This window comes from Convolutriloba macropyga, chromosome 11 (genome assembly GCF_964194025.1).
Source record: "Convolutriloba macropyga chromosome 11, txConMacr16.3, whole genome shotgun sequence".
Lineage (NCBI taxonomy): Eukaryota > Metazoa > Xenacoelomorpha > Acoela > Convolutidae > Convolutriloba > Convolutriloba macropyga.
The window spans coordinates 30012825-30029743 of NC_134478.1; the positions used below are offsets into that span (position 1 = coordinate 30012825).

General features: G+C 39.0%; 1 protein-coding gene across 1 annotated transcript in view; it reads left to right on the forward strand.

The window, feature by feature from the left end:
• The window catches only part of LOC142349627 (threonine--tRNA ligase 1, cytoplasmic-like), a 110972-nt gene that overhangs the window by 20079 nt on the left and 73974 nt on the right, over positions 1–16919 (forward strand). The window contains exons 5-6 of the mRNA XM_075401327.1: positions 4722–4848; positions 13959–14080. Coding sequence (XP_075257442.1) covers positions 4722–4848; positions 13959–14080 — 249 coding nt within the window. The remainder of the gene's footprint in view (positions 1–4721; positions 4849–13958; positions 14081–16919) is intronic.

Below are 16919 nucleotides of genomic sequence, written 5' to 3' on the forward strand. Positions count from 1 at the left end.
GTTTTCTAAAAATTAATACCATTTAACTTTCGCAATTGTTAAGAAGAATAAGATAATATTCTGATGCAGTAGATTTTAACTGTTGAAAATATATGAAATACTTGTAATGATTACTTGCTCTCGAACGAAGTTATTTTAAACGTACGTCTTTTCAAAGCAAAATTTTCGTCTGCACATCTTTGCGCTTTTGTTCTGATACATTTTTTGACTTCAGGTAACTTTTTCACGCTTGCGTTCTTCATTTTTGAGTGATCTCATTTTTAACTGTTTTACTGTGATTTTTTGAAAAAAAGTTGAGTACATTCAATATTACGCTCTCGTTGTTTTTAGGAGATTGGGTGTATAGAATAAGAAATGAGAAGCTTGATGTAAAAATGTACAAAAAGTGTGCCGCATTAAAATTTTCTTTTAGGTTGAATGAAGAATGTCATTAAAAGTCAAACATCAAAATTGTTTTCAATTGCATTCAAAGATGTATAATGTCATAAGAAATAAATGTGTACCTGTCTTGTCTTAGAGTTAATTGAAAATTTATTTAAAAAATCTTTATTCGTTCTTTACAATGGGAATCGCAAAGCACGATTTCATTACAATCCGGATTTTTACATTTGTTTATAGCGTCTCGGATGACTGTTCCATGATTTGCTGCTAGGTAAATATTGGACTTTACTATGTCATGCACAGTATTAGGTGAACCCTCTTGTTTGATTTTGTTTGAAGTTGATTGAAATCGGAGTCAAAATACCTAAATTAGTCAAAATTTGCGTGCAATTCTATATTTGTGTTGTCGATTACATGAAAACCATTGATTCTGATAAACAAGGTTTGAAAACTGTCAGAGAAAAGTAACAAATTGTAAATAGAATTTGAACACCATTTTTGAATAACTGATTTTTTCAGATTTTTGCACTTGGATGTCATGGACCCCGATGTAATGCGATGTATAATCATCAAAATTTTGATGAAAATGTGATTAAAAAGACGCCGATAATCAATCTTACATTTGTTTAAAAATAACTGCAAGAAGGATTATTATCCTTTTTAAGCATAAATTCTTAGTTGAGAAACTACGTGTAAATACACGAGAACTTTAAAAAGAGCTTTATTTCAGAAGTAATGTTCTCAAATGACTCAATTGTACAAAAATACCATGATTAATTAAGCAAATTTTTTGGCCACTAATTTGTTGGTTTTCTAAAAATTGATACCATTTAACTTTCGCAATTGTTAAGAAGAATAAGATAATATTCTGATGCAGTAGATTTTAATTGTTGAAAATATATGAAATACTTGTAATGATTACTTGCTCTCGAACGAAGTTATTTTAAACGTACGTCTTTTCAAAGCAAAATTTTCGTCTGCACATCTTTGCGCTTTTGTTCTGATACATTTTTTGACTTCAGGTAACTTTTTCACGCTTGCGTTCTTCATTTTTGAGTGATCTCATTTTTAACTGTTTTACTGTGATTTTTTGAAAAAAAGTTGAGTACATTCAAACGCTCTCGTTGTTTTTAGGAGATTGAGTGTATAGAATAAGAAATGAGAAGCTTGATGTAAAAATGTACAAAAAGTGTGCCGCATTAAAGTTTTCTTTTAGGTTGAATGAAGAATGTCATTAAAAGTCAAACATCAAAATTGTTTTCTATTGCATTAAAAAATGTATAATGTCATAAGTAATAAATGTGTACCTGTCTTGTCTTAGACTTAATTGAAAAGTTATTTAAAAAATCTTTTTTTGTCTTTACTAATTTTCATTAAAATGGGAATCGCAAAGCCCGATTTCATTACAATCCGGATTTTTACATTTGTTTATAGCGTCTCTGGTGACTGTTCCATGATTTGCTGCTAGGTAAATATTGGACTTTTCTGTGTCATGCAAAGTATTAGGTGAACCCTCTTGTTTTAACTTGATTGAAATCGGAGTCAAAATACATAAATTAGTCAAATTTTGCGTGCAATTCTATTTTTGTCTTATCGATTACATGAAAACTATTGATTTTGATAAACAAGGATTGAAGGCTGACAGAGAAAAGTAGCAAATTGTAAATGGAATTTGAACACCATTTGTGAATAAATGGTTTTTTCAGATTTTTTCACTTTGATGTCATGGACCCCGATGTAATGCAATGTATAATCATCAAATTTTTGATGAAAATGTGATTAAAAAGACGCCGATAATCAATCTTACATTTGTTTAAAAATAACTGCAAGAAGGAATATTATCCGTTTTAAGCATAAATTCTTAGTTGAGAAACTACGTGTAAATACACGAGAACATTAAAAAGAGCTTTATTTCAGAAGTAATGTTCTCAAATCACTAAATTGTACAAAAATTCCAGGATAATAAATTAAGCAGTTTACTTTGGCCACTAATTTGTTGGTTTTCTAAAAATTAATACCATTTAACTTTCGCAATTGTTAAGAAGAATCAGATAATATTTTGATGCAGTAGATTTTAATTGTTGAAAATATATGAAATACTTGTAATGATTACTTGCTCTCGAACGAAGTTATTTTAAACGTAGGTCTTTTCAAAGCAAAATTTTCGCCTGCCCATCTTTGTGCTTTTGTTCTGATACATTTTTTGACTTCAGGTAACTTTTTCACGCTTGCGTTCTTCAGAAAATTTTTTCATTAAAGGCCCTTAGCCGCGTTTGGTAGTCCTTCAAGTACGTAGAGTGGTGAAGTTACTGGAAACTTACCTGACCTAAAAAATTGACTTGTGAAATCACTTAATGAACTTTAAGTTTTCTGACAATATACTAGTTAAAGATCAATAGTGTGCATCTAAGTATTGCCAAACGTATTTTCCCTAATTCTTGAGTATTAGAGTCTTGAGTTTATGGTTTCGATTATTATTTTTGAAAAAGCTCCCTTAGGGCTTTTTCCTTATAGAGCGTACGTGTCTCATAAAAATGACAGACCGGATCGACCCCGAAAGCTGTAATGGTCTATTAAAGGACTGGTGGTCAATCTGTCTATCTTATTTTAGTTGCTTCAAGTCCATGGAATGCCTGAAGCGTCTATCGCGGCTATTTTCCGGCAATCTGCCGGTTATGTTTTGTTTTTTGAACATTAACCGATCTTAAACCAATTTTTTAACTCTGTCATTTTCAGTAATGACAGAACCTCCTTCCTTTCCACTGCAACCAAAATTAATCTGGATAGCTATTTTGACTTCTAACTATTGGTTTTATGACTTCGATGCCACGAGTTTTCATAATTTTGTTTCGAATTTTTGGATATCTTTTCTCATTGTTTTGGTTCCTCTTAAAATGTTAACATTATCATTTTATTGATGGTTCTCATTTGCTTAAAAAACGTTCGGTTTCAGCGAAAAGCTTATGGTTTAAATGGCTTAGACAATTTCTTCTCGCATTTTTCTGTTGATTTTTGGTTTTTGCCTGTATTTGTTGTTATTTTTATAACTATAAGACTTATTGTGATGTCTCATTGATGACCTATGAATGACAAACATCATAGTTTTCCCATCGGGGCTTAACTTAGCGTATTTATTCATTTCATTTGAAGCTATTGAATTTAATGGCGTTGATATTACGTGATTTTCGTAAAAGTTTCAAGGTTTTGATATGCTTGTTCATATTTGTTGATTTTCAGAAGTCATTTTTTTCTACGAAGAAGCCTCCCATTGCTTAAAAATAATTGAAGATAGAATGTTTGAACTGAAAAATTCACTTTTTATTGGCTTCGACACTTCTCTTTTTTTTACTTTGCTGTTTTCTATACTTTTTGTAGTCGTAAAACGCTGAGAGGTATCATAAAATTCTAAGTGAGGATTGAATAAATGATGTTACTCAATGCAGTCAGTTTATAGCGAATTGCCTTAAAGTTAATGATTTTCGTTTTCATTTTTTTAATTTTTCAGTTTTTGTTCTTTTCTAGAATAATCTTTTTCTAGCATATGCGCGTAAAAGATCCAAATGATTTTCAAATAAGGATCCAGTGAACTTATTTAATCGTTGTTTATAGGTTTAGCTGAATTAGTATTGATAATAATTGAAATAAGAAAAACAATATTCAGATTAAATAAAGCTAATGATTTTAATGCTTCAATAATTTGTGTTTTCACAATTTGTTTTTTTTTTAAATTTTTCCTCAACTTTACCGTTTCTAAGGCTTGGTATAAAGAAATACAGGTCGTAGTGGTTTCGTATTGACTTTTTTGTAACTTTATCAAGAATTATTTTGTTAAAGGCTAAGGGTTTTTGAGACGTATGAAGTTAAGAAACGTTTTTAAAAATGATGATAGATTTTTGAATTTTGCCTCATTATTTCTTTTTTGTCGACTTGTTACCTATTCCCATTAAGGAAAAATTCCATCTGCTGTGTAGTTAAGAAAAAGTAATTTTTTATAGCTAAGGTTTTATCTGATTGCTTTTTGACGTTGTTACAAGGTGCTTTTAAATTTAGATATTGAGTTTTTGCCGTGAAATTTTTGTTTTTGCTGATTTTGTTGTTTGTTTTTTTTTCTCGTAGTCTTTTCAATGGCAGACCTCGTGAGCGCTTTAATGAGGCATGGCATTTAGTAATTCAATTAGTAGTTTGGGGTGTAAATTTTTTTAGCTCAAACATATTTTTGATTATCTCTTCATTTGGTTGACAATCAAGTCAAAAATGTAGATGAGCTTGGGTCGGAACATCATGTGCAAACGCACATTAACGAGCCTCCTTGTTCTATTAGAAAAAAGTTTTAATTTTAGCCAGGGGCTGGCTCAAAATGCAATTGTTGCCAAAGTGAATGGAGAGTTGTGGGATCTTGAGAGGCCTTTCGAAACGGACGTTGACAGTTTAGAAATCCTCAAATTCGATCATCCAGAAGCAAAGCAGGTAAACATTTGTAGATAAGACAATAAATGAAGTGAACATAATTGCGTTATACGGATTTGGGTTTTCAATTCCCTATTTTTCAACAAATGACAGATAAAATTGCCAATTTGTTTTTGTATGTGCTTAATCTTTTTTTGTGTGAGTTAGAAGAGTTATTAATTGCTCTTGAACGAACTCATAGCAATTATTAATTGCTCTTGAACGAAGTTTATAGCAATTATTTTAAACGTGTGTGTCTTTATGCAATTTTTTCGCTTGACAATTTTGCGCTTTTCTTCTAGAACATTCTTTGACTTCTCAAGTGACTTTTTCACGCTTGCGTTCATTTTTTAGTGATCTCTATTGCTATCACTCCGAAGTAAAGCTTGTTGCTAATGTAAATTGGTTGCAGCACAGCTAGAAAAAGATTCTGATGGAGCAGTTGGAAGTGCTTGGGGTCAATATTCGGGAGGGCAGTGGTTCCAATCCCGGGCGGGGAAAGGTTTTTGCACCCATAAAGAAAAATTGATGTAGGCTACAGCCCCTGAATTAACAGCTACAGCCTCGCCTGTCGTTCTAGAGCAATTCTTCCAACATTTGTCGGTTTATGGTTGTAAACGTGTTGGTCTTTTCTATGCAAATTTTTTGCTTGACCATTTTGCGCTTTTCTTCTAGAACATTCTCAAGTGACGTTTTGACGCTTTCGTTCTTCAGTTTTGAGTGAACTCCATTGCTCTCACACCGAAAAAAAGCTTGCTGCTAATATAAAATCTTGCGGCATTTATATATAATAAGGGCCTGATGGCCGAGTGCGAAGTGTATCTGGTTATGGATCGGGAGGTCTGGTTCGAATCCCGGCGGGGTCAAATTTTTTCTATCCCCTGTCGTTCGAGAGCAATTCTTCCGACATTAGTCGGTTTATGATCATATGGCGCTAAGTTGCAAAAGTTAGACCGTCTGTTATGTTTTGGTTTGAAAATTTTCCTTCAAGTAATGTTTTATTGCTCGCGAACGAAGCTTAAAGCAATTATTGTAAACGTGCGTCTTTTTCCTCTAGAGCGTTGTTTCGATTTTACTTCTTATAATTTTTTTACGCTTGACTGTTTTGATTCTTGCTTTTTTGAATGGTTAATAGCCGCCGTGATCTTCTCAGCCGGCTGTTAAAGCGGGCCTATTTTCAAAGAATTTGAATTGTATTAGGGCGCTGTCTTTTTTAACATCTGTTGAAACATTTTCCTAGTTTTTGAAGGCAAATTGGAGAAGTGATTTTGGGCACGCCGAAGCACGAAGTTTTTAAATTCGGTTTTTAATTTCTCTCAAAGTTTGGCAATTATATAAGCCCTTTCGGTCTTTTTTATGCAATTTTTCGCTTGACCAATTTTTTGTCTGACCCGTCCTGAAAAGCGGGATAAACAGGTGGCAACCAGCGAGCATTAAGTGATCTTGAAGCCTTTCAGCTTACTACTCGCCAAGTATGCGATTCTTAACTGTTTTGGAGACTTATACTTATGGTGTAAAGGGCGCGGTTCTTTGGGGTTGAAGACCCCCCCCCTCACTGTTACCCCCAGATCCTTCCCCACTGTTGCCCCCCCCCCGGTCGTCCTCAAAAAACGGATGAACAGGTAGCGCGCAGTGAGCATTAAGTGCTCTTAGAGCATTTGAGCCCACTAGTCTCCAAGTATGCCTTTCACAGAAACTGTTTTGTAGAATTATATTTATGGTGTGAAGGGTGGTTCAGGCTTACCCCCACAACCCCCCCCCATCAGACCCCTCTTACTTCACCCCCACCCCTGCACATCGTTATTGTCAGGTCGTAAGGGTCCTGTGCCCCTCCATTGCCCCCCCCCCCCCCCCCGTGTTCGCCCATCATACCACTGGTGCACTCTCTCCCCCCCCCCCCGCGCTGCGCTGACCTCACGCCCCTTTAATTAGGCTAAAACTAGCCCCACTATACCGTGGCTGGCTACTGACAAAGCCAATCGCTCGCCGATCGCCCGACGTTAGTTGGTCATGTTTTGTTCACATGCGGCATTTTCACTTTTATTTTTACTGTATTTTTTTTTTCAAATTTTTTATAGGATTTTTTGAATGTTTTTTTTTCTAATCCACTCATAGATCATTATAATTCCATTTTTCGTTAGTCTACCATTGTTGGTCAGGGCTTTTTCTGCTATGTTTTCTTCTTGTCGAATGAAAATTTGTTTCGCTTTACATTAGTTCACAGCTTGTTCAACATTTTGCGTGAAATCTATTTGACTTCTCTAGGCTAGTTTCACTCCTCTTCTCTCATTCTTCTCAAAGTGCTTTTAAACAGCAGTTCCTCGGGAATGCAATTCAAAATGAACAGAGTCAGTATTGAAAAACGAAATTAGATTTAGAAATGGGATAAACCCGTGAAACTCAATTTCACGTTCCCGTTAATTGAATTTTGTTATTGTATGTCTTAGTTGCCATCTCGAATGCTTTTTGTTAATGATAATAGCCCTTGTGTTCTCTCACTGAGAAACAGGAGTATGTTCAACTACAAAATGACATCAGAATATTCGTATTTTTTGAAATTTTTCTGTTCAAAAATCATTTTAAGTATTTTCCGTTCTTTCAGTCCAAATTGTGGTAATGGGAACCAACGGCGGTAATTTTCGGGCAATCTGCTGGGTATGTTTTAAATTGCGTGCATTCAGAAATTAAATCTTTTGCTAAAATAAAAACGATTACAAGCGATTTTTACAGCGCTTGCGTAGCGGTAGACCTCCATGTACTCAACTCTTATCCGAGTGGTGCGCGGTTCGCACCCCTCACTAATCAGAAGGTTTTTCATCTTAAAAGTTTCTCTAGCCGATGCCTCTTCTCCATTGATTGCCTTGACAATCGTTTGAGAGCAATTCGTCCAACGTTAGTCGATATATGATTGATTACAGTTTTTTCTGCTCAGCAGACATCGAGTTTTGCGATTAGAATGAATTTAATTGACTATGATAAAATTTTACACTCTGATAGTTCTACAAAAAGGTGGTTGGCGTAATTTTAATTTTTTGCGGCCGTGTGTCTGTCTCTTTACTCATCAATTCTTTTGCTTGACTGATTTGAATTTTTAAATGACTGTGTTTTTTTTGCGTGATCTAATATCATTTCTGACGCAATTCCAAGCAGCTGAATTTTTAAGAGGTAGTTTTACTTTGAGTATAATGAAAACTGTCAGAAAGTGGTGTTTATAGCTGCAAAATTAGCTGAGCGGAGCTATATTGCAGTACTGGATTTCAGCTTTTTCAAACGATAATACTATTTATTAAGACTGATGTTCTGATTAATAGAAACCGTCCGCCTCTCATCGGCTATTATTGAACCGCTCTCCTTTTAAAGACGCGAAGAGGAGAATGGGGGAGCTGGCATTTTACGTGGGTTAAAGTGGAGACTGCGCGTATGTTGGTGGTAACTTCTCGCGTTCTATTCGTTTTGCTTTACGAGGGAAACGGGCAGTTAGAACACAGTAAATGAAGCACAGAATGGGTTGAAAGTTTTCAATATTTAATACTGATTTGCGCTGAATTTCGTGTTGAGGTCGTGTTGAAATATGGGATCCCACACGAAGAGGCGAATCTTTTGAAGTCTTAATTCGACAAGATCTGAATTTTCGATCAGCTATCCAATTCGTGCAGTGAAGAAAACATATTTTTTTGCTAAAGTGTTTGTTGATTTGGCGGAATTATTTCTCGGCAGTCAAAGATGTAGAGAGACTTTTCATTGGACTGAAAGAAAGAGTACTATTTTCAGGTAGTGGTTTGATGATATTCACTTCTGCACCTTACATACTTCGCGCTTACCAATTCTAGCATCTTCGTCGCAATAAAATCTGTTACTCCTTGTTCCTGGCGCACAAGAATTTTGAAAGGGTCAAAATTTGAAGCTAAGTGGTCGCGAACAGATTTTCTATCACGTTGGAAAACAAAGCGGTCATCTTAATGAAAATTGGAGGTTTGATTTCGATTTACTTAGCCGACCACTGATTGCTCGTCTGCGCAATGCTTTTCTGTTCTGTTCTGTTTCTGTAGGAGTCCGCTGTTGATTTATGCGGAGGAATTGAAAATTCCAGTGTCCTTCGCGAATTGTGAAACATTCGTTGGGCTTTTGAAAGGGTCCCCAGCATCAATTCCATTGGAGAGTCGTGCTTCTTGCCATTTGGGGCAGCGTAGGAGATAGTGAATTGCCGTCTCGTCCTCCTCAGAGCAATGAGGACAGAGAGCTGAGTCTGACTTGCCGAATCGGTGTTTGCATTCCTGCAGTTGTTCCCATCTGTTCACTCGAAGCTTATGCAGTAGTACTTCTTCCGATCTGCTAAGTGTGGAGCAATGGGGAGGTTGTACCCCGCCGCAGAACCGATGGTAGTCAGAGTTTTCCTTTCGATGTTGGTCGTAATCTTGTCTTTTCCTTCTGTCTCGTTCTCGTTGAATCTTGTCTTTTGTTTCGCTTGGGTGGCTGATTCCAATCGTGTTGCAGTATCCAGAGCCAGCTGACCACCAGTCCTGCCTGAACTGTGTTGCTCCCCTCGATTTCAGACGTTTCCTTGGTGGCGGCAAAGTGAGCTCCCGAAGGTGGTTATTTCTCGACATTTCTGAGTACTTCGAGAAAGATTTGGCAGCTTCTTCTTCAATTACTTGCTTGATGGTGGGTAGGTCGGCCTCGACTCTGCTGTACACCGCATTAGTGCCCGCAGGAAGTCCAGTTATGATGCGAGACGCTCTTGTGTTGCAGGATTCCAATTTTGATAACGCGGTGTCTGTGAGGAAGCTACCCCACGTTCCAATTCCATAAAGGCCTCCTGGCCTGACGTAGCTGACGTAAAGTCTTCGAAGATCCGAAGCTCGTGGACCCCAGGATTTCCCTTCCAGGCATTGAAGGATTTTGTAGTCTCCCTCTGAGGCTCTTAGCTGACGTATCGGCTTGCTTGGTGAAGGTACATTGGGGGTCAAATTCGATGCCCAAGATCTTTGGGTTCTTCGAGTATTTCACTGGTGCATCGCAGAGCTGAAGTGGGGGTTTGGACTTGCCGCCGGTTTCTCTAGGGTCCAAAGAGAACACAACCGCCTCCGTTTTCTCCGTACTGATCTCCATACAGAAACGGTTGGCCCATGATTCGAGTGTAGAAAGTGCTTTCTGCATCTCGCGTGCCCCATCTTCAGGGCTTTGGGTTCCGAGATGGAAGGTAATGTCGTCCGCATACACATCCACAGTGACATTTGAAGTTTCGGTGACTTCTCGAATCAACTTCGACGTCCCCAAAACGAACAAAAGCGGGGAGAGCGGGCTACCTTGGGGAACCCCTTCTGAGAAGACCACTTTTCGGCTCTTAGTCTCGTTCCATTTAACAGCTGCACGGCGATCGGACAGGAACGAACGGATCCACCGGAGACAGGTCACAGGGAGCTGCATTTCAGCAAGATCCATTAGCAGCCCTCCTCGCCAGACTCTATCAAACGCAGCTTTCAGGTCGATTGCCACCAGTAGAGTCCTCAGTTTCTTTTGCAGGTTGTTGAATGCTCTCTGCGCTATACTGGTCAGAGCATCGACAGTGGAACGTCCCGGTCTAAACCCAGACTGTTGGTCTGGTATATGGCCCTCTTTTAAGGCCCAGTTAAGGAGGCGATTGAAGACCATTTTTTCAGCCAGCTTTGCAATGGCTGACAGCAACGACACCGGACGGTAGCTCTTTATCTCAGATGCAGGCTTTTTCTTCTTCAGCACTGGGATTATAAGAGCCTGTCGCCAAACGGCTGGCACTCTGCCTTCTGTCCAGCTTCTGTTCAGTATACCAAGCAGGATCGACAGGCCTTCCTCCGGTAGACTTTTGAGTAGAATCGGGTGGATTCTGTCTTCCCCGGGACTCTTCAACTTTGTTTCTCTAAGGGCCTCCCGCATCTCCGCTATACTGAAATGACGGTCCATCTCGGATGATTTTGGTCTCTTCAATGCCGCTCTTACTTTGCAGTAGGCTGCCTTTGAAACCTCCCTCGGAATTTTCACTCTGCTGACTGAGGCGTACGTTTTCACAGCCAAGGTAGCTTTCTCCAGATCTGTGGTTGCTTTTTTGCCACCCTGGGTGATCGGCACATCAGGGAGTCCTGTCTTACTTCTGCCGTCGAGGCTGCGCAAGGTTGACCATACTTTGGACGTTGGTGTGCGCGGGTTCAGTTCAGACACGAACTCCTTCCAAGCGAGAGACTTGCTGTTAGTGATGGTCTTCTGCATTTTGTCTCTCATGTGTTGATACTCGAGGCGATTGCTTTCTGAAGGCTGGTTTCTCATAGCTCGGAAGGCCTTTCTGCAGTCGGTTCTGGCCTTTTGGCACTCTTTACTCCACCACATTTTCTTTTTACGGTTACTGGTGAGAGGAGAAGAACATTTAGCAGCTTCGAGAAGGAGACCTGAGAAGATTTTGATCTCATGCTCTAGGCTCGGGTCACTCTGGGTAGACACTTCTTCGAGGAGCTCCTGAATCTTCTTCTGGTAGCTGCCTATGTCGAGCTTCAGAAAGTTGTGGTGCCTCTTTTGCTTTTTGCGATGACATTTGGTAGGGTGCAGGACGGTGAGGAGCGGAAGGTGATCAGACCCGATTGTCTCCAGGACACTCCAATCCGCAAAAGCAGCTGAGTGGCTGGGAATCAGTGTGAGGTCTGGAGCTGTCTCTGAGGCTCCTGATATCCGGGTACTCTGACCGTTGTTGAGGGCCATCCATTTCGCACTGACTAACCACTCTTCGATTTCATCGCCGTTTGGGTCTGCTTCGTTGGTCGTTTCCCAAAAACCATGGGCGTTGAAATCACCTGCAATGACTCCGGCATTTTTCGGCCAGCGGGAACTGTAGAGTGATCCGTCTCTCCCGTCTGAAGTTCTCGTTGGGGGGCGATAGAGGTTCCAGATATCCTGACTCCGTCCGTCCCTGAGAATGCGTGTACCGACATTTTCCAACGCTGCGCTGTTAGGCAGATCTAAATCCTTGATGGGTTCGGAGCCTAATCCCGGGCGAACTAGCGTCAGTACTCCTCCTTGAGGTTGGGTGGTGCCACTTGTGTGGATCTTTCTGTCTCTTCGATATGGCGTCCAACTCTTCAGGGCAGACGGAAGGTCGTCTTTTTCGGTGAGCTTCGTCTCTTGTAGAAGGACGATGTCGGCCTGGCATTCCTCGATAAGTTTCATCAGGATAGTACACTTGGATCGTAAACCACAGATGTTCAATTGGAGTATGCGGAGTTCGTTCATTGGTTGTTTCTGTTTCACAAACTCCTTCGTGGCCACGGGCGTGCATCCGCAATGCCAACTCCAGTTGTCGTGGTCTAAGATCTCCTTTATCGTCATCCTGACGCACTTCCTGTGGAACCATAACCGGCAGTCTCTGCAGAGAATAGAATAGTCTCGGTTTGTCACGTTTCTATTGCAGGCACCGCATGGATATGGTCCGGGATTGGTTTCTATATCTCCAGCTTTGAGAAGAAGGTGCCGCCTATCCACTGGATCGATGGGGCACTCTCCCAAAAACCCGGACATTCTCCTTTGATTTTGTTTGGACATTGGCAACCGTCTTCCATTTCCGAAATCGGGTTGTACTCTGCCACCGCAGTAAGGTTTCCAAACGAGCAAAGGCGCAATGCTTTTGCCACGCTTCGTCTTGTCCGAGAAACGTTTCACATATTGCACTTAACAGAACGCACAAATTTAGCACAGAAGGTCACTTTCAACTGCTGAACAAATTTCTTGGCAAACGAGCACTGACCGCAAACCGATTTATGAATTAGTACATCAACATGCTTTTGATGATCATGCAACACAAGATTTATTGTTTAGTAAAGTCGTGATTGCAGAAGTCGCACTTAAACGTGACTCCTGATTTAAAAAAATGGTATTTATCCTTGCCTTTCCAATGAAGGCGAGGGAATCTGGTGTCGTTCTATCGAACAAACCAGCAAAGATGCGAGGGTCCACTTTAAGTGAAACCGGTAATCCAGGCATCTTAGATTTAAAAAGGCTTCAGTGGAGGATAATTGAATAAAAGAGTCAAAACCTTAGGTTTTGTGGACCTATTTTTTGGACTATACTCCCCCTGGCTTCAGCCTGGTCCCTTCCACGAGCGTTAGCCAGCTTTGACAAAAGTTAATCTAATTCTAGTACTGTAAGAGGATACATTGTAAAAAGTATGCAAAACGTTTCAAATGTAAGCTGATTGGTTTTTAATGATGTGGACAACTTTGCCAGCAGATATTTTGCATCTCTAAAAACGATTATTTTACCTCTTTGGTAACCTGGAGTTAGCACAGCTCTCGATTCATTGGAAGAAACCAACTATTTAGATATAAGCAATTTGGAGTATATCAATTATTTTTATCACTAAGTTCTTGAAGGCGTTGGAAGAGTTGAACTCTTCAAAAAGATTCTACCCTAAAGGTCCCGTAAATAAATTTGATTGTCATATTTAGCGATCAGAATTAATAATTTGATGATAATCCTCGTTGTGTCAATACGTAATCGAGATCACATTACCAATTGCTTTCATTTCGTCAGTATGATCTGATCCCACTTCACGTCGTATCTAGTGGTGACGGTTTAACGTTTTCAATCAACTATTTTTTTTTAAAAAAATGTCCATTTGAGTTAAATACAACTTAGCGCTGAATATTGGGTTTACGTTGTTACTCGGACCCTAAATTAAGAATTCTATAAATTTTATTTGCTCTCGAACGAAATATGTAAACCTGTGTCTTTTTTATGCGAAATTTTTGCTTGACCGTTTTCGCGCTTTTGTTCTTGAACATTCTTTGACTTCTTCATTTTTGGGTTCTTCATTAAATTCTTCCTTTTTGTGTGATCTAAATTGCTCTCCTTCTGAAATAAAGTTTCTTGCTATTTTAAAAGCAATTATGATCGATGAAGAATTGGCTCAGCGCCCTTGTAGATTAGTGATTAAGATGTTGGACGTGAATCTTGGAGGTCCCGGGTGCGAATCCCTGTGGGGTCAGATTTTTGCACATAAAAATTTCTGAGCTAGACCCCTCTAATTTAAATCACCCCGCCTGTCGTTCGAGAGCAATTCATCCGACGGTAGTCGGTTTTTGTTTGATAACTTTGACTTTGAGATCTTTTAGGTGTATTGGCACTCGACTGCCCATGTTCTTGGCGAGGCTCTGGAGTTACACTTTGGAGCTCACTTGTGCTATGGACCTCCAATTGAAAGTGGATTCTACTACGATATGCACTCACCAGAAAGGTTTCTTTTCGTTTATGACTGCGATTCACTACTCACACGATTTGCTGATGAAATTGTTACGAAGTTCTCAAAATTGTTCAGGAAAATAGTTCTGAGTTCGCTCCTTTTGCTAATCTACAGTGAGGCATTCACTCTGTAATGATGAAAGTGTTGGCCAGATCAGAGAAGCCTTTTATCGAAAAAGAAATATCTCAATTACATTACTTGGGTCATTGCTTACATTGTTCCAATTTAAATCAACAGTCCACTAATTGAGTTTAGCGTCCCCCTCCTGTTCGTTAATTTCATCAATTGCTTTCTTCTGATTGAACTTCAGTTTAAGCAATTTGTTCAACTTCTCTCAATGAGTCGATCAGAATCAATAAATGAAGTCGCCGCTCATTGGGTGACATATCATTTCGGCTCCAATATTGAAGCAACCATTCTGCAAGATTATTGCTGAATTTGTTGGACTTGCATAGATCTCCCCACATTTTGGGCGGGCTATTCTGAATTTTGGGCACTCTCCTCCTCTCGTTTGGCGGCAATTGATTGAGGTAGCTTATGGTGAAATTAGCAGTCATTCTTCTGAAAGTAAAAGCGACATCTTCGAATTAGAAAGATCGCCTTTTGCATCTCATGCCTCTTATACAAAGGTTTGATGCTCTCAGGACGGCAAAACAAAGTCTTGATGGCATAAAGTTTTCCTATTTTGACAACAATCTATCTGCTAGTCTTAGTGAAAATTGTGCTTCAAGCTATCCTGTCATCAACGTTGAACACATGTAGAGTAAACGAGTTATGCTTCTCCTGATATCCTTCAAAATATTTCTTTCGCTGCTCATCGGCGCAGCTCTTATATGTCTACAGGTTTCTGTTAGCAAGATTTGGCTTCAATATTGCTGACACGGATATGAAACGAGACAGTTTGAGGGCTCCATACGCCCCTGATTTGTAGATCGGCCCAAGAGCTGGCTTATTCTCTGAGTGTTCTCTGATGACTGGTCGTTTTTGGGTGTAGGGCCACGCCTTGTCAGCCAATTCCCCTAACACATCCGTTTCTCATTATGCCTATTGCGTAATTAGGCCACCTTCTGTACAGATGAGCCCATGCTGAACACGGAAATCTTTGTTAATCCATCGCAACTTGCGGGATGATTTCTTGCTTGGAGCCCATAGTGTTGAGCTCCACCATTTCTCGTCACTTTTTTTCCTCATTAAAGTGAATATTACACTCGTATTACTCTTATTACAATAAGTAGATTATGAACATAATTAGTAGTTTTGCTATTAACCATAATCACTGTTCACAAGAACAATTGTGTGTGTGAAATGGGTCTCAAGTAAATAATATTACGTTATAATGTAATATAATGTTATAAATATTATTATTCACTAATTAGGTTTTTCTTTTATTTTGGTCTCATTTACACTATCATTGTTGCTAATTGCTCGTCGACCCTGCTAACTTTTTCTCCTCAAAAACTAGATAGACAGGCAAAGCCTGGATGTCATTAAGTGTGGCTGAGCAGGTCTCTTAGGCCTTTCACCTTACTAACGTCCACCCACCCCCCCCCCCCCCCCCACTAAACTCCCACGTTCCCCCTCCTCCAACTGTTTGGACCCGTTCTCTGTCAGCCATCCCAACCATACCCCCATCTCTTGACCCCCCTTCGCTCACCCCCCTAATGCTTGCATCCCTAACGCCCAGGTGGCTACTAGCGAAGCCAAGCAGGCGCTCGTTTGAGAGCTATTTTCCCGACGCTGGTTGGTTTTGTTTTTATATACATCAACCGTGAACAAAGATGACGCTTTGAAATGAGTTACTTATAGCCTAGAAAAATTTGACAAAATCTTGTCACTGTTTTTTACGAAGCGCCCAGAAGGGATATCGTTTGCTTACTTTAAAGTTCTACAGAAGCTCGTAACCCTAATTATAATACAAGGTGTTGAAAAAAAGTGACTATATCAAGTATATTTAGTAATTAATCCGACATTTGCCCTGTAATATGGTTTTTATCTCATTAGAATGGACAAAAATTAGGCAAATCCTTTTTTGAAAGAAAAAGTAAAATCAAGCGAATACCATTTCTCAAGCCAAAAATCAAGAATTTTATCAATTCGACTCTTTGCCAAAATGTCAACAAACAATTGAATGAACCTTATCCTATTTTCAAATTAATATTCAGCTAATAGTATCTTACAATAACACTGCCTTATAGTTAGTCAGTTTGGTTGTCCTTTATTTATTTTTTACTTTCAATTATGAGTTCTCAGTTTAGGTTTAATCAGTGGGCACCGAAGTCGTTTAATTTCGCAATGAAGTGAGCTATCTATTCCCGAACACTTATCACATCGACCAAATTTTTATTAATATTTTTAAAAAAATCATTTCAAAGTCATGAAGCCATTAGCTGTCAACTGAATGGGAAACATAAGTTTCCTGATAAATTGTATGAGATCTGCCATTAATGAGACTTAGTGATAAGACTACAAGAAGAAGAACTACCGGCAATACAAAATTACAGATGTTTTGACAAAAAACATAGGTCAATAACAGAAAACACTGTATAGGTTCTTTTAGGCCTGCGTACGATATCAATAGGACCTGTCAATTTGGAAACAATAGGACAGAAAACAAAGAGCAAAAAATTAGGGCGAAACTCTAAAAGAACGAAACTCTACCAGTTTTGTAAAAAAAATAATTGTTAGTGGCATAAAATTTATCAACCATTTCATGAAAACAATAATGGATCTGGAAATCTATATTACAATTTAAATAGGACCTGCCATTAATCCGAATAAAAGACAAGACTACAAAGAAAGGAATACTGGAAAACTTCAAGGCTTCCCAAATATT